General features: G+C 55.2%; 1 protein-coding gene across 1 annotated transcript in view; it reads right to left on the bottom strand.

Moving 5' to 3' along the window:
* The window catches only part of CACNA1E (calcium voltage-gated channel subunit alpha1 E), a 105799-nt gene that overhangs the window by 65434 nt on the left and 15502 nt on the right, over nt 1-24863 (bottom strand). Inside the window, exons 3-7 of the mRNA XM_086753971.1 lie at nt 17016-17121; nt 16430-16569; nt 6613-6716; nt 5984-6136; nt 5509-5690 (exon numbers count right to left, since the gene is read on the bottom strand). Of these exons, the coding sequence (XP_086610097.1) occupies nt 5509-5690; nt 5984-6136; nt 6613-6716; nt 16430-16569; nt 17016-17121 (685 nt within the window). The remainder of the gene's footprint in view (nt 1-5508; nt 5691-5983; nt 6137-6612; nt 6717-16429; nt 16570-17015; nt 17122-24863) is intronic.

The raw sequence follows: 24863 nt of genomic DNA, 5'->3' as shown, positions 1-24863 counted from the left end.
AAGGGACTCCTTTTCCTTTTGCAAGCATTCCAGCTCGACAGCCTGGCAACATCCCAGGGCATGGAAGGCTAAAAAAAAACCAAGTGGTTTTTCCCCCTTTCGCCATCCCTTCCATCTCCTCCGCTCTCCAGCATCTCTCCCTCCTCCTTCTCCGACAGCTCTCGTTGGCACCTCTCCTTGCCAGGAACTACCATTACCCATCACATTCCCAGTTTCACCCTCCACAGCGCCTGAAGGAGAAGCAAGGTGGGCTCAGCCCCTGCCCGTGGGACCACTGCTGTACTGAGCTCCTCCAGTGCTCTGCCCAGCACTGTGGTGTCAGGGTGGGTGCTGGTTTGGGGGTTCTTTGCACCACTGCCCCTCGCTGCAGAGTCCCTCTGACCCTTGGGCTGTGGCTGGCACCTCTGCGGCTCTCACTTTGGGAGCAGGGATCCCAGGGGACAGGCACCAGTGTTTGAAGGAGCCACAGCAGCTCCCGGAAGCGCCAGGGCTCAGGGAGGTTTCCCAGCTCATCTCAGGTCTGAGCAAACCCCAACAGGAGCAAACTCCTCTCTGGTCAAGTCATTAATTACACTGGCCCCTGGCTGCCCCACATAAAGCCAGGCACTGCCCTCAATCTCCAAAAGGCAAGAGGAGAAACACCCCCAGACGTGCACAGCGCTCAGGTCCTGGTCACACTGCTCGCACATAGGCGCTTCAGGGAGAGCAGCTGAGCGCTGAGCATCCCAAGGGACGATGATGACACCCGGGGAATTTAGGCAGTAAGTGACGAGCGGCTTTGTATACACACAGACATGGAAAAGCAACGTCTTTGAAACACATTCCTTCTCTGAGCTCCTCCAAGGCAACTCAACGGGGAGCAGGACAGCTGAGCCTTGGACCCGTCTCTGATCCACCTGCTCCAGCAGAGCCCAGTCCCACACTCAGCAGTGTGAAACCCCAACCCACACACGGGGCGAGATTAATCTCAGCCCTTTTGCATCCCACATTTAGAGCAGATCCCAAACACCAGGGCAGCACCCAGCTCCAGTGCTCCCACCAGGTGTCCTCCCCTCGCACCCTTGGGCGTTCTGGGAGCACGCAGTAGCCAAGTCACCCTTGCTGCAAACCCCCTTCCCACACGGCAGCTCGTGTTTTACCATCTTGTGCAGGGTCTCTGCACGCACGGCTCCTGCTTCGCACCTAACGAGCAACCTCTGCGACCGCCCGGCTGTTTGTCTTTGCACGGGACTAACAGACCCACACGCCCTGTCTCCCCCAAGGCTGTGGCACACAGATCTGCCCGCATTTTGGTAGGTATTTTGGATGCTGCCAAGGACTCGATTCTCTTTCCCCCAGCAAACACTCTCCTCCTGCTGCAAAAGCTCCCAGAAGGCTCCCAGCACCCAGCCCCAGCACCTCCAAAGGCTCCCTGTACCTTTCTGCCTTCCTGCTTCCCTACAGTCCCAATCCCTCGCGCCACGAAAGGCCATTCAGGTTCATAGCAAGCAACTGTGGGCCAGCTAGCTGCCGTTAGGCCTTGCCATGTATTTTTAATTAGTAGCATGGTTGCTCTTCCAGTGCTGCTTTAACGCGTGTGCCTGGGAGGCAAATGTTTTTATCCATCGCTGCTAACAGCCGTGGCCCTGTGCAAAGCCAAGTCAGCTCCTCGCACGACCGAGTTGCAGCTTGGTTATTGCTGCGGCGCAGTGGGAGCCTGTCTGCAGGACGCTCCGACTTGTCAGGGCTTTACTGGGGCCACATCACTGCGATCAGGAGTTTAACCCGATGACCACATCCATGCAGGGAAGCAGGCTCCCACAGCTATAAACAGCAGCTTTCTCCATGCGCTTGGGTTTTTCATTTCTCCTGAACTATCCTAATGCTAACGCCCAGCCAGGGGCTGCGGTTCCTGTGCCGTGTAGCTGGTGTTACCAGCTCCGGTGAGCACAGAGCGATGCTCCGGGCAAGGGACCCAGCCGGAACAGACAGGGCTGACCCCTCGCCCTGCAAAGCCCTCCAACCCCAGTGTGTGCTTGCTACGGGTGGTTTTTCTTCCCATCTCAGGTCCCAGCAGCATGGAAGAAGAGAACTGCAGCTCTTGGCAAGCCAGGCTCCTCCTCGCTACCTGAGAGCGCAGCAGCTGAGTGCTTCCAAACAGGAAAGCAAATAAACAATCTCTGTGAATAAATACAGCCTCTCGAGTTGGTATTTTGCTGGAAATCACAATTTCAAACTCCTCTCCTGCTCGCTGTCTGGGACCGAGGGAGCCGGACTGAGCATCCCAAGCCAGCAGCATCACTGAGCACCGTGCCGTGCCCAGCCAGCCCCGTGGCACACACCAGCAGCCCCTTGTCAGTCCCACCACCCCACCCCGGACCCCAGAGTGGCTGTTTAATGACAAAACCGCAACCCGGCCCCTGCCCTGAGCCGGCGTGCCTGCAGAGGCAGAGAAGTAGGACAGTGAGCCTCTTCACCAGCATTATTTTTCCCTCTGGTCTCTACAAAAATCAGGTTTGGTCTCAAGCCAGCCCAGGGAAGTGGCATCTGCTCCAGTACAAGAAAAGCAAAATACTCCTTAGCCCTTGTTTTGGACTACAGAGACAGCCAGAGGAGCCATAAAGCCAAAAGTCCCCTCCAAAAGAAAATAAAGTCCTCAGGCTCCCAGGAATGAGAGCTAGAAAAGCCAGAACACCCCACAGTTTAAGGCTTTTTTTTTTAACCCATATCACGATCTCCACCTAGCAAGAAAGCATTTCACAGAGGCAAAGTTGATGAAAACAATGTGAAAGGCAAGCACACCCATGAAATAACACACGTGGAAAGCACCACAGGGACGATTAGCTTTTTGTGAAGCTATCTGCAAATTCCAGGAGCCACGCTTCTAGACCAGGTAAAATTGTGGGAAAATGGATCTTAAAATCACGATACAGTTCCACATGGGAATACTGTAGTGCGCAATTTCTCTGAGAGGCTGCTAAAGTGGTTTTCCTGCGATCTCCTTCTCCTGTCCAAGGCTGAGGCGCTAACCTGCAAGGACACAGCCTCGCATCGCTTTACTCCGATGGGAAAGCAGAGAGTCCCCTGCTGATCCCCCCAAACCCAGGGCATGCTCTGGGCAAGGTCCATGCTGGTTGGCAGCAGGAGCCTGCTCTGGGTTTGCTGCTTCAAGTGATGATGGTGATGGGCAGAGCATCCCGGTGCCTTTCCACCCCTGCCCAGCCCTCCTCCAGCATCCCCCAGGGACTGCATCTTCCACGTATATGCCTCTTTTTTCTATCAAAAAAAAAAGGGCAGAAGCCCATTTTGCTGCCTCTGAGCAGCAAAAGGACTGAGCAAAGCCTTTGCAGCCTAGAGTCACCCAGTGAGACAGCCTGTGTCCCCAGGGAGGGCAGGAGGCGCAGCCTGACAGTGCTGGGAACAGCGTCCGTCCCTCACCGCCTCCCAAAGTGAATCAGCAGCATTCTACTATACCCAGGCCCAAATCCTGATTCAATTAAAAGCCAAGGAAGGCCCCTAATCCTGTCCATTATAGGTAAGTAATAGCCGGTTCTTTGCAGAGGAGCAGGAAAGGGAGGCACCTTATGGTCCCAGCCACTGGGGACATGGTGACAGAGCGCATCTACCTGGCATTGCAACTGGTGCTGGGAACAGTGTTCAGATACTGGGGTTGCGGCTCCCTGAGTGACCCAGAGAGCCCCCAGTTTAGCAGCTATGGTGGTAAAGAGGGGATCCCGTGGGTTAGGTCCTGCAGAGCATGGTTATCAGTGCTCCCAGCAGCATCTCCCACCACTACCCCCCAGTAAAATCCAGATGGTGCATCAGCAAATCCCAGATATGAAACAGATCAGCTCCAGCCTCCCCAGTAAGGACATTCTAAACAACAGGAGACCAGACTTTCTCAGGAACCGCTGGTACAAACCCTCGAGGTCGATCAGACCATAAATTGCCTGTCCATATAGCTCACCAGCTCCTCACGCACTGCAACCGGAGCTCTAGCACGGGGAGCGCTGCCGCTAATTGCTGCAGATGTCAAAGGACAGGGAGGAGGGACATGGGGAGCACCCATGGAAGCAGCCCCTGGGTGTTCCAGAGAGTTGGTCGTTAATAGGAGAAAGAAGACGCAGGGCAGGTCGCTGGTGCCAGGTGTGGGCAGTGCTGGGCTTGCACGGGCTGCCGTATGGCAGTGTAAGCAGGCAGCAGCTGCCCAGTCCGGTTAAAGGCAGGGAAATCACAGCACCAGGGAGGAAAAATCACCTTTGCTGCTATACTCAGTAATACCTAGGCAATAGACACTGTAGTCAAGTCTCTAATCTCATTGATAGACAAGAAGCAGACAAGAAATGGTCTTTTTTTTCAGTCTGAACACCCAGGTTCAATCCTGCCTAATTTCCCAACCAAAGTAACAAGATCCAGACATCGCCATCTCCTTTAGGAAGAGGAAAACCAAATCCTCGTGGCAAGATGAACCCCTTGCCATGAACTCTCCCCTTTCCACCCTAGTCTAGGTTTCATGGTCCGTCCACCCTGCACACACCATCCTGCACCCCCAGAAGGACCCTGGAACAGGCCGAGCAAGAGCGGGACCCCAATGCTGGCAGCACGGTGCCTTCGCTTGGGGTTAAAACCCAGCCTTTCTGCTCATGACAACGTAACCATCAAAGCATGTTTCGCCATCACAAGTCATCCAATTTGCCTCCCGCAGAGCAATGCCACTCTGCAAACCTCCAGGCGTTATGGGAACCAGGGTATAAAAACATTCCCGGTGCAATGACGCCAAAATTGATGCCAAAATTAGTCTGGGAACAGAACTGGCACAGTTGCTTCTAGCCCATAAACTAAAACATACATATACAGCCAACCACCCATAACAATATCGCACTTTGGATCGTCTGCAGCTTTGTTTTCTGCTTCCAGCTTTGCCCCCAAGTCGCTCCCTGCGTGCCCCAAGGGCTCGGGCATCGGCAGCTTCAAGTGGCTGCAAACCACAGGAACTCAGCCCAGCCATTCCCTGCTTCATCTGCACCGACAGATGTTTACAACATGAATACCAAAGATCCCAGCTCCCTGTTGGACACCAAAACGCTGCCCTAGGGAGGGAGTCTGAGACCAGCTCCGGCACTTCCCAAGGCCAGCACAGGGATACAGGCACATCAACCACCTAGTTTGCGGGGAGGGAGCTTGAGCAGTGCCCAGAACCCATATCCACTCTTACAGCACACAGGAGGAGGAGGAGGGAAGGAAGGAAGGATGCCTCCCCGCTCCCCAGGGACAGCCTTGCTGCAGCCCATGCTCACCATGTTTTGCTCTCTGCAACGGGCTGTACAACCAGCCCAGATCTGGGGACCGAGCCCTTCAAGCTCCCTTTGCCCAGAGACATGCCCCTATTCCCCATCTCCTGCCCAAATGGGAAGGACTGACCCCGTCTCCATCAGCATCTCACAGGTTTCCAGGACTTGGAAATACAGTCTCCAGCTCCCCATCCCTGTGCCCAGCTGCCCAAAGAGACCCCAAAGCAGCGCTACTCACATTGTACAGGACTGTGGTCCACCCTTCCATGGTGATGCACTGGAAGACGGTCAACACAGCAAAGAGGATGTTGTCGAACTGCGTGATCCCGTCATTGGGACCGATCCACTCCCGGCATTCGTAGCCTGGGGGGCAACCCTGCACCCCGCATGGATGGGGTGGGTCCAGCTCCTCTAGTTCACCTGTGAGCACACAGCAGGGATTTGAAAGAGGCAGAGGTAAGAGAGAGGCAGGGGACAGGCGAGGGGAAGATCCTGAACACAGATGGGCTTGGGGCAGAGCAGGGGACCCCGCTGGGACTGGCTGCACACAAACCACTTCCATAAGAAACTGGGATATCCTGAATGCAACAGAGTGCTGCCTGGCATGCACAAAGCAAAAGCAGGATCTTCTCAGCCCTGGGCTTCCCACAATAGCAACCTGCACCGTTTTCCACCCACGGGATGCAAAGTGGGTGCAGAGCCCTTCTCCCCACCTGAATTGTTTGTGTAGCAGGCTCGGTGCAGCTTCCCGCTGTAGAACTCCAGGCCGATGATAGCAAACATGAGGATAGCAAAAAAGAGCAGCAAGCCGATCTGGAGGAGCGGCACCATGGCCTTCATGATGGATTTCAGCACAATCTGAAGGCCTGAAAGGGGGGAGAGAAAGAGCACAGCTCAGCACAGCGATGCAAACACCCTGTGCCCAGGGGTTGGGACACGGCGGGACATGGCCCGTGCAGCTCTGTCCCCAACATTGCTCCCAAGGCACGGATCCAGCACGCTGCCCAGCCGGTGCCCAGGGCAGGAGGGACAGGAGGACCAGTGCCGGCAGCAGTCTAGTTTCTTTATTTATCCCTGTGCCAGCAGATGAAATCTTGCAAAAAAAAAAATTGAAATCTCCCCTGAATAAACCTCAGTCCTGAAAGGATCCACCCACCGCCTTCTGGCCACCCAGGGACACCAAATGCCTCCATCCTAGAGTTCCCATGACACAGGGAGGTTTGTCCCTCTCTTCCCTAAATTCACCGTACATCTCCAATGCGGCACAAGGACCCTTTCACTCTGAAAGACATCAGGATGGATGCGGACACTCTGGGAGAAGGACCAGGAACATCCAACTTACTGGGAATGCCCGAGACGAGCTTCAGAGGTCTGAGCACGCGCACGGCCCGCAGCGTCCGCAGGTCCACATGGGTGTTGAAGTGCGTCCCAGCGGTGGCAAGGATGCTGCGAGCAGATGGGGAGAGAGCAGAGTTACCCTGGGCAAAGCCCTTGACCACTCCGGAGCCAAGAGCCACGCTCCCGCACCAGGCTGGGGGACATCACAAGGAAGACCATGTTCCTAAGGCAGGTACAGAGATTCAGCGCCTCCCAAAGTCCACATGCCAGTGAGCCCTGTTTGACGGTGGCACCGCAGTTCATGGGCCACTACTACGGTCAGCCAAAGCCACCCGGGGGCCTCCCAGCCCTGGCAGCCCCCATTAATGCCCTCTCCATGCCAGGATGGCTGCCCCACGCCGCAGTGCTGGTCATCACCCATGTCATGCAATTGCACTTTGGGGTCTCAACGCTGTGCTCAACACAGCTGCACGTTTAATCTCTCTTCCAGGCACACGGACCAGAGATGGTGCTCCAGAAATGGGGGTCGCTCCCCTGATGGTCACCCAAGCTCCCGCAGCAGCATCTCCAGCCATCAGCTGCTCTGGCTTTTTCCACACATGGAGCTTCCTTGGAGTCCCAGCTCTGGGATTGCTGAGGAGCCAGGAACCTCACGTGCATTCAAAAATCTATAGTAATGAAAGTTTTATGACCTTGGAAGGCAAGCGGCAGGCACAGGAAGGACTCCAGAGGTTTTCCTTTAAAACATAAAGATTTTTTCTAGCCCATGTCTGGAAAACAAATTGGGGCAGAAGGGAGCCGGTGCACACCGAGTCCAGCAGTGGAAATACTCAGGGCCCCATACCTGCTGGGAGAACAGGGATGGTGCGGCTCAGGGGTGCCGGCAGAGCTGTGGGAGCACAGATGGCGATGCTGGACCTCGTGGTCTCCACTCCCCTCCCAGCTCGGTCCCAGGGCACTGGGTGAGGAGGAAGAGGAGGGAGGGCTGCAGTGGAGGAGGCAGGGGATGGGAGAGGAGGTGACGGGGAGGAGAGCAGGACAGAGGGAGACAGCAACCTCAGGGCTGTTTGCAGCAATCCAAAAACCAAGCAAAATTGGGTCATTGTTCCACTAATTCATCTAATTACAGGCCAGAGCAGCTCTCTGGCGCGCTGAGCAATTAGCACTCTTTCTCTCCCCCTCTCCCTGAGGTATGGCAGGTACCAGCCTGCCCCTCCAGAAAGGTGTCTGGGTTTCCTAGGATACTCCAGCAGCAGAAATGCTTTCACATCTGCAAACTAGATGCTGTGCTGGAGACCCTGAGACCCTCCTTCAGCTTTTGCTCCTCACATCCCAATGCTTGGTGTCAACCAGCCTCCCAAAGAGACAGAAAAGGCATTTGCAGCCCTTGTGCTGACTCCAGCTGGGGCCCAGACATCTCCAGGGGACCATGGGTGCTCCAGCCCTTCTCCCGAGTGCTCACTGATGCAAGCCCAGCACCGTGAAAAGCCCAGCTGGAAGGTTCTGGCAGCAGAGCAGCATTGACAGCTCTCTCCTACCACCACGGAGCAGCGCGAGCTGTGGTCCCATATAGTGTGGCAAAGGGATGGAGATGGAGTCATCACCGCTCCCAGCCCCACCACACATCTCCTCCCCAGGGTAGGACCATCACCCGAGGTCCGGTGCGGCGGAGGGGAGCAGGGCACCATGGCTGCAAAGTCCTCCGCTAACCCAGATTTGTTTGAAGGGCTCGGCAGCTGTCGCACCGAGCCTCCAGGCAAGGTTCGGGCGATTTCAGGGCACTACTTCCCAGCGCTCTAAATTAGCTGCTAAGAATGGGACTCCTCTGTGGCAAGGTGACATGCTCCTTGTCCTCGCTGGGGACAAGGGACATCAGGAGCTGTTTCAGAAGGGGGTCTGGACAGATCACCAGAGCAAGGTGGTTGCACTGCCGGCACATCTCCTGACCAACGATAGAACAATGACCCACCGCTACAAAATAGCTGCTTGTGCATCCTTTTCCGGGCAGAGCCGCGGCTCCCGGTGAGAGCAGATGCACTGGGAGCACGCGCTGCCAGAGCTGCTCCCAGCAAACTCCCCCAGCCCAAAGCACCGAGGCAACCAGGGTCTGAGCAGCCCTGGGCTGTTTTTAGACAAACTGAGGTGGCTGGAAAAAGCTAAGCAAGCTTCCAGGCATGTGAGCCTGGCTTCTGTCTGCTTTTCCCAAGCCCTTCCGTGGCTCTAAGTAAAATACATCACCTCTCCCCAACAGCCAGGCTTTGCCAGCAGGCACAGACACCACCACTAATAATAAATACAATGCTAAAAACACACCCTCCTGCTTTGGACTTCAGTATCTCACCTGTTAATTGCTTCTTAACCCTCTAAGCATGCCTTTTTTTTTTTTCTCTCTCTCTCCAGAGAGCCACCTGTATCACACAGCATGACCCATTTCCGATTTATTTATTGATACACATTAAGGTTTCCTCATAGCTCCTCAGGATGCACGGCGCAGAGATGCGGCTCAGGCTGTGACAGACCCTTGCGCTAACATGGGGCGACAGCTCCGGTATCTGTAGAACAATTTAAACCCTTTTCAAACACTTACAATATCCACGTCTGATGTGCTAATAATTATTCTTTATTTTTAGGCAAGGACCCAAACTAAAATTACATCTCACCATCCAAGTTATTTGAAAAAGCTGCCAGATTGGGCTATAAAAATCCCAATGATCTCATGCTTTTCATCATATGTACTGGAGAAAAAAAGAAGGAAAAAAAAAAAGTGAAGGCGTTTTTATAGGTCACCCAGGCAAAGGGGTTAGTTTTACTTCTTCGGAGGAAAGAGACTTCAGGTGGAGAAAAGAGCAGAGAGGAGCTATTGGAAGAATGCAAATGAGAGAGAAGGCAGGATGGGAAATATATGCTAATCCTCAAAGTATAATTGAATAGTGAGCAATCACCAGCAGACAAAAACACGCTTTTGGGAAAAAAAAAAACCCCAACGCTTTGTGTTTGCAACCGAGATGATTGTTTTATTTTACTTATTTACAGGCTGCAGAGCGAAGGGCGAGCTCCCGCTGGGCCCGCCACACCTGCGGGCTGCGGGGCTGGCTGCCGGCGGAGCGATGCTCAGCCCTCGGCACCGCTCCAGCTCGCAGCAGCTGAGCAAAGCGCACGCCCTCGCCTCCAGCTGAAGACCCACAAAAAAATTAAAAAAAAAAAAAAAAAAAGAATAATCACATTCAAAAAGACTCTCTGCTCTTTGGGACTTAGAATAAACCCTGAGTGATGCTCGATGACCCTGCCCACACAAAGCCTTTTTACTAGCACAGAACAAGCACCAAATTCCGGCATTATTGCACCCTACAGCACCCACCACCTGTGCCAGGGGCTGTGCATCGCACCCGCTCCTGTGCCCATCATCCCGTCAGGAGCAGCACCCGCAGCCCTGAAGCCCTCGGGGATGGCGCGCGCAGCTCAAGGCACACCGCAAAGGGCTTTGCATCAGGGACCACAAGCAAAGGCTGAACCCCCAAAACGATCAGGTTGACCCTCAGTTCATCCCCCCTCACCCCAAACCAAGCATCCCTCGACCATGTCCATCAGGAACCGCTGCAGAGGCACACGTGGACAAGCTGTCCCAGCAAAGGGCAGCTCCGGGGTACACAGGGTGGAGAGAGGGATCGGCTGAGACAGACTGATCTCAGTTCAAAATCTGGGGCAGAGAGGGTGCTGGCTGGCTGGCTGACGCACAAATTAATATTTATAATTAAGTGGAAAGGCCCCTGAAGGCCTGCACTGCCACCTGACTCTATGAGGAAGACTACTTCATAATTAATACACTGGTCAAATGGCTCACGGAAAGTAAGGTACCTGATGAATTTACCCCCTTCTTGCTCTTTTCTGCTGCTGACCCAACCCCTCCCCTCTCTGCAGAGAGCATCACGAGTTGCAGGACGGAGTCCAGGCTCTTAGGTCCAAACCCCACTCAAGGCAGGGCCAGCAGGATTGGGTCGCCCCCCCTCAGGATGCCCCAGCCAAGAGCAGTGCTCCTGCTTTGGGGATGCCAGGAGACAGGGACACCAGGCCCAAGTCCTGTCCTCGGCACAGTTCAGAACAACCTCAAAACCTCCATCGTCTTCGCTTGCTCTTTCTAGGTTTCGGGGCCGTGACACAAGTGGATTGCACTGCTGCAAAGCTGCTGATCCCATCTTTCCTAGCAGCTTTGAAAGGCTTGAACCAGGCACCAACAACTCCCTGCGAGGTGCGACGAGAGTGAACACAAAATTTGCCTTCACCAGCCTTCAATCAACATGGGGAGCAACATGATCCCCCAAGGCCTCCTCTTCCTGGAGAAGCCCCCAGGATTTGGCACACGATGGAGCATTCGCTCTGCAAGCCCGCCCTGTGCCTCCCTCCTGCCTCCAGCCCCTGTGACGATTCTCAGAGGATGCAGAATTTGGCAGGGGGAAGGGATGCTGGTGAAACCGTGTTTCCACAAATGGGACCTGGTGGAAGCCTAAAGTCATTGCCAGGAAGCTGGAGAGCTGTCTCCAAAAAGACAAATACAGCACATGCAACCACGTAGCACAGCAGGAGCTGGCTGAACTCATGCCGAGAGGTCTGAGACCCCAGGGATACTCACCAAAGCCTGGGTGATACCACCTCCACATGTGAGGATGTGGTGGAAAATAACTCCTCTCCCCTTCCCTCGAGCCAGGCTTTTACCCTACAACTCCTTGCCCAGAGCGAGCTCCACGGCATCGCAAAGAAATTGTGCACAGGGACTTTGCAGCTTGGCACAAGGCTTTACTCCCAAGAGGACAAAGGCTTCAAGCCCAGCCCGGGAGCTCTGCAAGGGTGTCGGGGCTGCAGAAGGAGACCCTGGGGAACGTATGGGGCCGTGGTCCCGCACCAGGGACCAGCAGCCACATGGGAGGGCCCGACTCACTCCGCAGGGCAGCAGCAGCGGGAAATCAACCGTTGAGGAAGAGGAGCTGGGAAGGACGGGGTGAAGTGCATGAGCAGCACGTGGGCCGGATCCTGTGCTGGGGGAAGGCAGGATGCCTGTCTCCCCTAAAGCCAGAGCCATGGGTCTCCCTGCCCGGGGGTCCCCCCATCCCCTTCCAGTACCCATCCCCAGCAACATGAAGCCTTTTCCCCTCATCACCCACCCCATCCCCTCGCCGGGCCGGGGGAACGGCGCTGCCCTTTGTACGAGGTGCCGAAGTTAGGCATGTCCTGTCGCCACAGCATATGGCACATGAATCATTCACAACGCTCTGGAATTAATTATTCATCCAAACGAAAGACCAAACACTTTACTAATCGTCCTGGAAGTGAAGAGCTGGGAAGGGAGTGGGAGATGGGGCAGACATCAGGTTGGAGACTGGCACCGCTCACGAAAGGAAAAGAAGGGAAAAGGAAAAAAAGTCTTGTCTGGTGCGATCAAAGCATTGCTCGGCTTTTGGACTGGAGGTTGTCTCTTTACTGGTTCACCCTACAAGGACAACACTCCTTGCAATGGTAAAGGCTCCAGCAGAATAATCCTGTCGGGACGCTGCACTTGTGCTCCGATTTAACGCTTGTTCTCCAGGCAACAGCCTGCCTTCCTCGTCCCCATGCTCACGTCGCAACCCCGCAGCAAAGAAAGCAGCCTGCTAGGAACCGCTCTCCTACTTCACACCAGCCACGGCTGAAAGTCAGGGCACGGGCGTGCACCGGATTTCACCGGAAGGTCAGAGCTCATAACTCCCGCTCGCCTTTGCAGGGAGAGAATGCCGATTTTTGGGCCAGCCATCAGGGCTGGGAGAGCTGGGTTTTCCCTCTGCCGGCACGGGCTGGTGCCCATCTGCTTGGCTCCAGATTTGCTAAGGGCATGGTGACCATTCATTCCTGCCTTCCCTTGGCCACGCTCCACCCCACAAAGTCCCTTAATGAAAACCACAGCGCCCAAGGGCTTCACAAAAGGCATCCAGGTGTAGCGGCTGTTATTAAACCTTCCAAAAAACCCTGACGGCAGCTCTTCCTTTTAGTGACCCCGGTGCATTTATCCCGGTTTTACAGCTTCCCCAGTTCCTAAGCAGCACAACTTCACAAAGGCCTTTTGATTTCCACTTTGATTTTTTTTTTCCCCATTGTTAGAAGTGTTCCCCCACCCCTTCACCTCTCACGTCACGTGTTATTGCATTACCGCTGCAACTGCGATAAAAAAGCCAACGCGGTGCTATGATGCTCAGGCAACTGGAGTGTGTGAAGCACACACCCACCTGGATATTTGCAGAGGGAGTTTAACACTTCTTTTTCCATGAGTGCCTTCAAACCTGGTGTAGGACAAGGCAGGCTGGTGTAGGGTCCTCATTCTCTTCTCTATTCATTATGCTAACGGCACATGGGGAGCTGATGGCTGAAGCTCCTTCAACCACTCCCTCTTGAGACCACTGATTAGAGAGGTCACCAAGCTCCCACTGCCCTTTTTCTGACCATTTCTGAGCAGTTTTCCCCTTTTTGGGTCCAGGACACATGGCTTCAAAAGCAGGTCACAAATACTTTTTCAGCACCCGGCCAGGTCTGGTTCACGCACGAGTGAGGTGAGCATCCCCAGGAGAAACAGACATTCCCCTTCCCGGCTCTGCCTCTGAAGGAATGAAGGTATTTTAAGCACGTTTTCAGAGAAAAATATTTTTAGCTGGGGGAGAACAGGCTGGTTTTTTTTCAGGCACCAACGATGATTTGGAAGCCACAGGTTATAAACAGAGCAGGTTTACAAATGTGACTATTAGTTCCCCAGTGGAAGCTTTAGCATCAGGGAGTTTTAGGTGGGCGTGGATTTCCACCGAGATGAAAAAAGAAAAAAATCTGGATTTATTGACATAAGAAGCAAATACCAGTTGAACCCAAGTCAGTGCCATCCATTCCTGCACAGGGTCCCAGGAGAGCGTTCACGGCAGCAGCCCCTCGTTAGGCTAATTAACACCAGGGAGAGAGTGCCCAGGATATCCCCCGGCTCACTGAAACCCCAATGCTGCCTCTGGGGCTGTGATGCCACCTGCATTTAGTACCTCTCTTATTAGACGCATGGCAAAAAAATAAGTTCAGAAAGGAAAAGTAATACTCTGTGTCACCCTTGGAGGAACAAGGGCCAGCGAGTGTGATGCTGGGTTCCTTGAGATCCATAAGGAATGGATCCTGGGGTGGATCCTACTCACACGGATATCCTCTCTGGTCCATCCTCATGGGGTGCATCAGCATCCCAAATGGGTCAGCACACCCCAAGGTGAGCGCTACCCTACACCTCTGATGCTCACAACATCCCCTTCACCACAGCCACTGTCTCTTGCTGAGTCGTGACGAGATCCCAACGACCATTAACTCTCCTGAGCTCAAAAGTCTCTGTCCAGGCATTCACATATCAATAAAGTGTAAAGTTTTACCCCGCAAAGAGAATCCTAAACCTGCCGGTCGCCCGCACACGTCCCCCGTGCAGGCTTCACCGCCTGCCTTACGCTACCGGCAAAGCGTGAACCACCAAGTGCAAACCCTCTCCCACAAGCTGTTTGCAAGTCATTTGCCAGCCGAGGATTATTTGCTGAAGCAATTTGCCAATAATTCAGCAGATCAAACAGGCGAGAGTTTCTTGCTAGGGAGGTGCAACCATGGCGCTGAAGCACGGCAGCTTTTGTCAGCACCATACCGCAAAAGCAAGATCTGAACAGCGCAGAAACACCTATGACCTGATGCAGCTGATCTCCCAGTGACCCAATCCTCCCCAAAACTGGCCCAGGATGAAAATCTGCAGGTTGTCTCCACTGCCCATCATACAACAGAATTTGCCCTGAATGTCCAGTGAGCCCACAGTGGCAGTGGCACTGCTGGGGCAAAGCTGGTGGGTATCACAGCATTTCTTGGAAGGGTTTTCATCCTGCTGGAGCAAACATCAGGATGGGAGGTGGGTGATGGCGGTAAAACAGACCCCAGCGTGCTGTGCCTCGCAACCAGCGGTGTCAGGGGGACCCGGGCATCTCCTGGCAGGGCGGCCAGCGTGGCACTAACGTCCCTTCATGGACAATTGATTCCCTGGCACAGGGCCCGGCGTCGCACTGAACAGAGCTGGCAAGGCTTCTGAGAGTGAGTAATTGCTGAGCGCTGACTCAGCACCAGCTCGGTTACAGTCAGCTCACCCAGAGCCATGAGGAGGGCAGGGAGAGGTCCATGGCAACCCCCTCTTCCCAGCCCAGTGCTTCCCCTTGGCCCAGGCCCCAAAGGATGCCTGGGCCAGGAGACAGTCAATGGGCATTTCCTAGCCACCCACCTGCTTTCTGCACACTCAACCCAGCTGCACGGTGAGGTTGAGACATCCCCTTTTGCTGCTACCAAAGGCGACACGTGTCCCACACTGTCCCCAGAGATGTGACAAGGGATGTGACCACCTTTGCCTAGCTCAGGAGCTGTTCCTGGCTGCTCTCTCCACAGCAGCAATCCTGCCTGGCCAGGGATCCCTCCCTCAAGAGTCACTTTACAGATGCAGAAGAGCCAGAAGCATCCTGTGCAACAGCTGCACAGCCCACAGGCAGCCTGTTTGCTGCCCAACAAGAAGCATCACCCCACCACCAGCACACCAAGACACCCTGCCTTCACAGGCAGACGTGGTCCCACTCCCCACTGAGGCCATCCAGGTCTGTGTTGGACCAAGAGAGTCAAAACCTTCCCGGTCATGTTCTCCCCAAGCCTTCTCTCAGGCATAGTCCCAGCCTGCACCTCTCCACTACAGACAATCAGCACCCATCACCACATGCCTGGCAGCACGAGGCTTAGCATCCTTCTTCCTCCTTCAAACACCCAATGGGTGTCATGTCCCACATGGTTCCACCACTCTGCAAGCTGAGGGACAGGATTGTGCAGCAAGCAACTCAGAGATCCCACGTGTCTCACTTGGCTGCTGTGCCTCAGTTTCCCTGCCAGCCCTGCAGCTGCTCTGCACCCTCATGAAGTGCTCAGAGATCCACAGGCACCATCTGTTTGTACACAAACCAGCTCCTCTGAACATGGTGTTACCGCTGGCACACAAAAAGACATGGCCACAATCCAGGCACCACTTCCCCAGGGCCCCTTGGTGCCTGCAGGCACCCACCTGCCCTCCACACAGCAAAGGAGCCTGGGGAGGGTCACCCCAGGGGACTTCTGCTCAAGCCAATTGCCAGTGTTGGCTAACACAAGCCCAGATGCCCTTGCTCATTTCTGTGTCACCAGCACAGCCCATCACACTGCAAGCAGGACTCAAATCTGGGCCACGTCCCTGGCAGGTGACACCACTAGCATCTGTGAAGCTCTGTGTGCCACCACCCCCAGCATCACTGCTGCATGCTGGGATGCTGAGCGAGCATCACCTGAGAACACAGCCCCACCCAGACCTCATTCCCAAACCCCCAGCACCGGGCCAAGGCTGGAAAGTGCTTGGGAAGGCAAGAGGAGAAGAGATTTTTCTCCCTCCCTGTTTGACCAGAACCTCTCCCAGACCATGTCCAGTTGCTTAGCCCCATGCCTAGATGGGTGGCAGATGCCAGACCATGAACTGAGAAAAGCTCAACATGATGCCCTCAGAGCCAGCCTTCCTCACCTGATGGGGAACCTTGACCCACCATCAGCTTCCCACAGCAAAGCCAACACAGGAGCCTCCAGCACAGCAAACCATCTTCCCCTTCCTCGTTGAGATGAAGAAACACCACCGACAACAGCAAACCAGGGCCTTGCCCCATGTCCTGGAGTCCATGGCCCCACCGGGATGAACCCCTGTGCCCAGTTGCCCAACCCCACCAACAGCCCGGTGCCGCCCAACTCACCCACTGAGGACCACAATGAAGTCCATGACGTTCCAGCCGTTGCGCAGGTATGATCCCTTGTGGAAAACGAACCCCAGAGCCACGATCTTAATCCCAGCCTCGAAGCAAAAAATCCCGATGAAGTAGGGCTCCGTCTTCTCCTGCCGGAGGGGAACCGGTGACACAGTGAGAGGGGGAGACTGGGCGAACAGCAGCAGGCATTTCAAATTGACCCAATTCACATCCCATCCCACCTTCCCCAATCCTATCCCTTCCTTTGGGAGCTTTCTCAGTCCTTCCTCAGCCAGCATCAACCTTGGAAATAAAAAGAGGGTTGCTATGACCCACTCAAGTTGCCCAATCCCCCTTCCCTACCCTACTTTTTAAGGGGCTTAAACCTTCCTGAACCATTTCCACGGATGAAGATTACATGACAGCAGCCCCAGGAAGGCTGGAGGAGCTGGTCCCAGAGGAAGCCTCCTGCCCTACCACCCTGAAACCAGAAGAAACTGACTGGGAGGATGGGGTGCCTCCTCTTGGCTGATACCCTCCTCACCCACCAGACACCCTGCTGCAGGGCGGAGAGGGACGGACGCAGGGTACTTACTAATCTCCGTGACATGGGCGTCTTGTCATCCTCAGGGAGGTGCTGCTCGAGGGCCAGCACGATGCAGTTGGCAATGATGGTGGCCAGGATCATGTACTCGAAGGGAGTGGAGGGGAGTTAAGGAACAGAGAAGAAGTGGATGACGTCCCAAACCTGCCAGCCCACCCCTGGGCATGGTCCCTGGCAGGGTCAGGGGTGCTCTCTCTGGCATGGCACGCTGTTGGCCGGGGCTGGCACGTCCCTGCACGCCATGGCCCTGCTGCTTGCCGCCTCTCTTCCATCAGGAAGCAGGAGATGGGGCTTGGCAGGGGGGTGTTACACAGGCTATCCGCAACCCAAGTCCTAAAGCCGCCCCATGGGAGGGACCATCCACAGGGCCCGAGAAGGACAGGGCATGCCTGGCAGGTCCTGGGGACCCAACCCAGCCCACCCTGTCTCCCATATTGGCAAGGTGGATGTGCCCTCAGATCCAAGGGTCCTTTGCCAAACACCCCGCAGGTGGTAGGGTGAGCCCAGGCAGCGCTGGGACCTGCAGAGCACTGGGCTGAGCATTCGCAACTGAAGACGCTGATGGTGCCTGGGTCTGAGCTCTGGTTCAGGCAGGGTTGGAACTCCCCACAGAGACATCCCAGCTCAGCTACACTTCAGCGAGACCCCGAGGGGTAGCGACACCTGGTAACAGGATCTAGTTCCAGCCTTACAAGCATCCTAAATCCTACAGCCACAACTAGGGCTTACACGCCCTTCTCTGGGAGCAACCCCGTGCCAGGACAACTAGCAGCAGACACTAGCACCTGAGGACCTCAGTGAGTGGGGAGAGGAAGCAGAGGAAAGGGCAGGAAAGACCCCCAAAACTCAGCTCCCTCCTGCCTTTTGGTTCCTAGGGGCCACCATGAGTGAGGCAGGGGCACGAAGCTCCCTTCCGCTGCCTCGCCCGCTGCCTCGCCCACTGCCTCGCCCCAGAAACAAAGCACTTCCAAGTGACAGGATGGACATGTCTTCCCGTCCATCTTTTCCACATCATGGCAATAAAAGCCCTCAATAACAAGACGAGGTGAGATTCATCATCAGGCAGCACACCTCTTCTCCGCTCCCTCTGTACCAAAAACCCACGGCTATATTACCATCACCACTGGCGTCAGCGGCCACCCCACGAGGGGACTGCCACCTGCCCGAGGCTCGTGTCTGTGGAAAGGGGATGCAATCCCACCTGGGATGGATTTATCCATAAAGAAATCATCCACGCTCCTACCGTCTCATGCCGTCACGGGGAGCAGTGCTCTGGCTAAGCCCTGCCCCACCACACCAGGCTTCTCCAGACCCGGTGGCTTCAGGTTCGGACCGCCCAAGCCATGAGGTGCCAAACGCCCATGCCATCACCCCCAGGAAAAGGAATGATTTTCTCTTTCACAGCCTCAACTTTTGGCTGCCAAAGCTGCTGACTACAGCAAGGTACTTTAAACCAGTGGCCCTGAGCCCATGGGCAAGAGGGAACATCCCAGTGCTGGCCACGAGCATGGGAAACTGGAAACCATGAATTAACCCCAGCAGCAGTGACCCTGGGCATGCTGCAGCAAGTGGGCAAGATGAGAGCGGGATGGGGCGTCGGAGCAGGTCCCCAGAGAGCTGGCCAGGAGAGGTAGTCAACGAGACCCCGCAGGAACAGGGATGTGTTGAGCAGGGTAGGGACAAGAGCCAGGAAAGACTCAGCCAAGGCATTTAAAAGGCCACTCAATGAAATTAATGGTCGCTAAGTTAAAGGCAAACCAAAAGAGAGACCGCTACAGAGCTCCCTGCTGCAGGATCAGACCTTGGTGCCAGCCAGGCACAAATCACAAGCTCAGGGGGAGGCCAGACTCCAAAAGGTTTCGTCTGAGGCTTCATACAAGTGAGGATTTCATTGCACGGCTCCTGCAAAAGCCACGTACTTTCCCCGCTTTCCACCTCCTGCCGCCCACTTCAGCTGATACGCAGACCGTGGCGCTTGGCCCGGAGCCACCAGACTATTTGGGGTCTTTTGTTTCATTTTCCTGAAAGTCTGCGAGCAATTAGCACAAGCTTAAAAGAAAGCAGTGCGCTAGTGGGGCGGTGCAGCCGGCTCCCCAGGCGCTAGGCACATTTGCCTAGATGAGAAGTGTGAGAACGGCGTGGCGAGTCCGTCCGTCTGCCCCAGCACAGCTAACCCCGCCGAGCATCTCCTGTGACCGCTAGTTCCACGGGGGAAAAAACCTCAAATTTTCCAAAGCCAGCAGCATGGGAGCCCTGCCTGGCAGCGGCTGGGAGGCTCAGGACCACCTCTAATGGCTCAGCTCACCCCTGTATTTCCTTACTGGCTCCAACATCCGGCTCAACAGCACAGCACAGTGCCCATCTGTCACAGCCTCAGCACAGGACCACATGGCACATGGGTCAGCAGATATCATGTCTAAGGGAAACGGGGCAATCGCTGCCCTAAGCGGTGATCTAAGCACGAGGTCGCTGCCTAAAGAGACTTTCCAAACCCTGCTGGCCCAGTTTTCCAAGGACCTGAGCCTGGGTTATCGCATCTGGGGCTGGGCAAGAGCCGCAAGGCACCAACCCCATGGAAAGAAGCCCCTGTAGCTCCAGCTGTGGCAGGTTTTGAGAGTTGAATGGTAAGAAAGCCCACCCCAAGCAAGAACATCTGGCTAAACCAGGGGGAAAATTTATTCACACACTCCACTTCTGCCAAGCAAACTTCCTCCCAGCTCAGAGATGGAGCCCACCAGACAATGCTCTATCACTCCTTCATTTTCCCTCTCATTAGGTGTCTAATTACACAACCTTCCGGCCACCCAAAACGCAGAGTAGCACTCACCTCCCTCCAAGCCCGATAATGAAAGCCCATCTCTCTCCAGCCTCCTCCTCCTTCGTCTGGCTTCTCCTGAAGGACCATTAGGGAGCCGATAAAAATAGGTTTTCTTATTGATTAATCTCCTTTACCCAACGCTCTCTCCCCTGCACAGTTGACTAGTTTCCTTAGCAACTCAGCCGATCCCAGTGCACACCTGCAGCTCCATGCTTCCTTCCCAGTGCATTTGAGGTGGGGAAGGTGCCCTCACACCATATGGACCCCCCCCCCCCCAGACCCATGTCCCAGGCCATCCAGAGCAGGCGCTGTGGGCTAACCCTATGCTTGGAGCTCCTTCGTGGGTCTGGCAGGAGCTGGCAGGGAGCACCAGGGAGATGTCCAGCTACCAGTGGATCCTTGCTTCCAGCTGTGACCCTCCTCTTCACCTCCCTCCTCAACTGGTAGTCAAACCCAGCCCACCCAGAACATCTACATTGCTAAAGCAGGGAGCATGCCCAGCTCCAAGTCCTGAAGATGGATTTATGGTGCTGATGGCACGTTGGTGCAACCTCCTCAAGAGGCTGGGTGCGAGATAAATTGCTCTCCGGGTGAGGGCTGGGAACTGTGGAGAGCCCCCATCCATCTCTCCACTTCAGTAATCGTACATTTTCCTCAATCCTGGGCAGGCAGGTGGAGAAGGAGCAGAAGAGCCAGAGTGAGGCCACATGGGCATCTCCAAACGGGCTCTTGGGGAAGCCTACCTCAGAGGGCCAGTGAGAAGGGCAGGAATGATGTTAAACCATTAAATCCCTCACCCTGTCTGCATCACCCAGCCCACCTCCAACATCTCCTAGAAACTTGTCTCCATTTCCCACTGCTCCCCAGGCCCCCCCAGGACCTGCTGCACTGAGGGGCTTCCCCTGCTCCCCAGATGTCAATGAGAGAGAACTTCAGTTCCTACATCTGTGAACTTCATCTTGCTGGTCTCAACCCAGGGATTCAAGGCCAAGTTGGATGAGACTCTGAGCAACCTGATCTGGTTGGAGATGTCCCTGGTTCTTGCAGGGGTGTTGGACTAGATGGCCTTTGAAGGTCCCTTCCAACCCAAACCACTCCATGATTCTATGATTCTAACCCCACCACTGCTGCCTGCCCCAAATAGATACAGTGTGACAGGAAGACCAACCCATCTTCGATTTCCCCATCCCTAGGACACCCCAATCCCTCTCCTCTCAGCTCCACACCTCAGCAGGAAAGCAAGCACCTCCTCTCCAAGGCTATTTTCCAAGAGAAACACAAGACACCAAATGGAACAAAGACCATAAGCAGTCCTAATTCAACTCTGGGTTTACCTAGCCCTACAACACCTCCCTGGCTTGTCCCTGAGGACAGAGGGAGACCTTCCCCCAACACATAAGACTACCCAGTGCCCTCAAGCAGTCATAGAGCTGTGGCTCCTCAAGGCTGTCCTCATCATCCCATCTGTGCTTTACTGGGGTCAACAAAATGACATCCAGAGGGACAAGGTGCTGACAGACTCCAAATCCTCCCAACACGTTTGACGTGAGCCAGTTCCTGTGTGCCCATCACACACAGCAAAACAGGTTCAGGAGAGGGAACGTGAGCTCATGGTTGCACCTGTATCTTTGCACGGCTCACAGGAAGCACCCAGGGCAAGGTACTCAGCCTGCCTAAATCTCACAGGGGAGACTCCGTTCGCTATCTGCAGCCACATGTGTTACTGCTTACGGCTCCAAAACATGGTGGTATGGTCTCCATCAGGGGCTAAACAAAGGTAGTGCCAGCCAGGAGCCGGTCAGGGCAGAGCTGTCCATGCTGCTGCCAGCCACATGTAAACAGCTTCGTGGAGAAGTGTCTCCTTCTCCCCCACCTCACTCTGCGCTTAAAAACTGGAAATCAAATCTCTGTTCTCTCCTCTCCTCCTTTTAAAAAAAATAAAAAAAAAAAAAAAAAAGGACTGCATCATGTGATTTTCCTGCCTTAACATCAGTTTTTTAACTTTGGTTGCCACAGCAACAGGATGCAACTTGGCGTCACCATGACAACAGCTGCCTCTGTTTAAATTCACCATCTGACAGGCAGCCTCGCTCTCTCCGGCTGTCAAAAAGATGGACCTGCCATTACACCTACTCGCCCCTCCCCAAAAGAAAAGCATTTTAAAAATCTGATGAATGAAGGGCACAGAAAACAGCCTTGCGGGGGGGGGGGGGGGTGTGGAGAAAAAAAAGAATAAGATATGTTCTTGGGTAGCGCAAGGAGGGAGCTGCCCAAGGATAGCACGACATGGCGCAGCTCTTCCCGCAGAGAACCGAGACCTGCCAAAATCTGGGCAAAAGCAAAGGTGCAGAAAAGGTGCAGAAGATGCTTGCCCAGGTGGGGCATAACACTACCAGGGTCCCCGAGGGGCAGTGCCCATGCAGCAGAGATGTCCAGGTCAAAGTAGAGGCAAAATGCTTCAGGCACACATGGGTGTGGATCCCAGGGAGCAAAATCCCCACACATGCCGGGCTGCGGATGCGCACCAGGGCTTTTCAGACACTCCAGTTGCTCTCGGCCAACCCAACACCAGATTTGGTCCTCAAAGGGGCTGAGGTAGGAGAAAGCTCTCACTGCAGGAAACAGCAGGGTCCCCAGAGGACTGACGGACATCCAACAGCCCAAAGCAGGGTGGGGACAGGTACAGCGGCCGGTGTGCGCCTGCAGCCAGCAGCTGTCCTTGGGGACGGAGCCAGAGCCACACAATGTCATCTGGCCTTTCTGGGGCGGGAGAGGGATCTTATCCAGGTCAAATGTGATTAAGCGGATGAAGAATCGAGCAGATATAGAAGAGTTGCAGCGCATCTCATGTGCTAACTGAATTGCAGCTTTCCAGGCAACCAAACAAATGAAATCAGGGCTAAAGGCCTGGCCATCAGCAGGAGGAGAGCAGGCAGGACGAGGCTTTGTTTCCGAAGCAGAAGAGGAGTAGATGTTCCTACAGCCAAACCATCAGCTACCTCACGTTTTGAGCACGACCAGTAAAAAGAGCAGCTCCAGTGGAGGTAACACACTGGGCTTTCCAGCAAGGAACTCGGCAAAGCCTCATCTCCCCATGGAGCTGCATCCCAATCCCAGTTGCTCGTATTTCTCCTCCTTCCCCTCCATGCATCATCCCTATTTACACTGGGAAGCCAAACTGCAGAGGCTGCTGGTTATAATTATACAGTTACCCAGCAGATATACAGGCCTGAATCACCAGTTATTTTTAGCCCTATTACCTAGTCAACTGGAGCTGGATGAAGAAGAGCCTCCACTCCTCCCCGCACTCCACATCAACCCCCTTGGCTTTCCTCAGTGCCGTGCCCACTCCGACCTGCCATGCTGGGCCTGGCTACCTCCCTCCCAAGGCCAACAGCTCTCATTGACTGTGGCCAAGACTCAACACTCACCTTCCCAAACCACCCTCGCCCAGGAGCGATGCCATGGGCTCCACGCCAGGCAGCTGAGATCTTCACACATTTTTCCCTGTCCCTATTGAAGGGCACTGGCTACCCGTGCCAGGCTACAACTACAAGGATGGGAACAACTTGCCTGGCCAACACCACCAAATACATCACCAAAAAGCCTTGTCCATCCCCCAGCCCTCAAGAGCTCAAGCAGTGTAGAGGAGCTTCAGGGTGGATGAGTTTCTTGGAAAGAGATGGCAGCCAGGGATGCTCAGCTCCCACACCTGGAGCATGCCCGTTGCCAGCACTTGCATGGGGATATGTCACTTACTTCTGGAAAATAAAATATAAAATGAGCCCATCTCCCTCATGCATTGCAAATTCCAGGAAAGAATAATGCTGGGGAGTTTGTAGCGCGTGGTGGTGAAGCTCTAGTCTCTAGGAGACAGCAGCTGCCTGGAGATGAGACATCACGCCGGCACGGGACCTCAGCCCACGCGGGGAGTGCCGGGCCAGTGGCAGCACCCCAGCTTCTTCTTGCTTTAAATGAAAGCTGAGGGAGAGAGGGCCCTCCCACACCGTGCTGAAAAAGCACATGAATAATTTGGCATATTCTGGAAAAGCAGGCAGGCCGGCCTGGCTGCTGCCCTGCAGGGCTCTGAGCTGAGCTGCCGCGTCCCCATCCTCACTACCGCACCAACGCTCCTGCAGCTGCCCACCCAGCGGGCGCTGCTGGTAGAGGCAAGGTTTAGGAATGCCATGGGGAATTCAGCCCCCCTAAGCTGTCCCGTCACCCCCAGGTCACCTCCCCAAACCTGGGGTCTTTGCAGCTCCCCAGCCAGCACCAGCTCCTGCCTGGCAGAGGCTCAACCTGACTCGTTGGAGCTGCAAAGGGACTATTTCCCCAGTGATGCTCAGCAGGGTGGGTGACCTGTCCTGCATTCCTGCGTCTCACCAGAGGGTTTTTCTGGAGGTACCTGTTGCACCAGACCAAGGCATTGCCACTTGGCACCGGGGCAACATCTCCCGCGCCCGCCGGAGGAGCCGGCAAGTTCACCAACAAGTTGCAGGGAGAGAAAGCAGCAGCAGCAAGAGCTGCATGTAATCACCACTGCAGAAAACGGCACGGGGAGGGGTCCTAAAGCCAAAGCGCAACCACGCTGAAGTTTTCAGGTTTGGCTCCTCTGTGGGGGCAAAGCCCAGGAGGGGTCTCGAGGGGAGCAGGGCTCTGAAGTCAGGCTGATGGGGAGCTGCATGCTAAGGTGCTGGGCACCAGCCAGGACGCCCAGGGGCACCCGCAGGGAGGGTGGGAGTCGAGAGAAGCATGCGGGGGGGTGCAAAAAAGGATGGAGGAGCAGGGGAAGGAGTGCGGGGACCTGTGTCCCCCACTCAGCCCTAAGAGGGGGGTCCCTGGGATAAACCACAGTCCCCCGCCCCAGCCCCGCAAGGGGCCGTGGGGCACGGCCAGAGGTTTTCAGCATCTTCCCCTCTGCCGCAGGGAGGGGACAGCCGGTTCCCAGAGCTGCCGTGGGGGGCCAGGGGCTGCAGGGCGAGGATGGCCTTGCCCCACCTGGTGTCAAGCAGCAGCAAAGG

Source organism: Chlamydotis macqueenii, chromosome 8 (assembly GCF_036417535.1).
Source record: "Chlamydotis macqueenii isolate bChlMac1 chromosome 8, bChlMac1.mat, whole genome shotgun sequence".
Taxonomy (NCBI): Eukaryota; Metazoa; Chordata; class Aves; order Otidiformes; family Otididae; genus Chlamydotis; species Chlamydotis macqueenii.
This window is presented reverse-complemented; position numbering and strand designations above follow the sequence as displayed.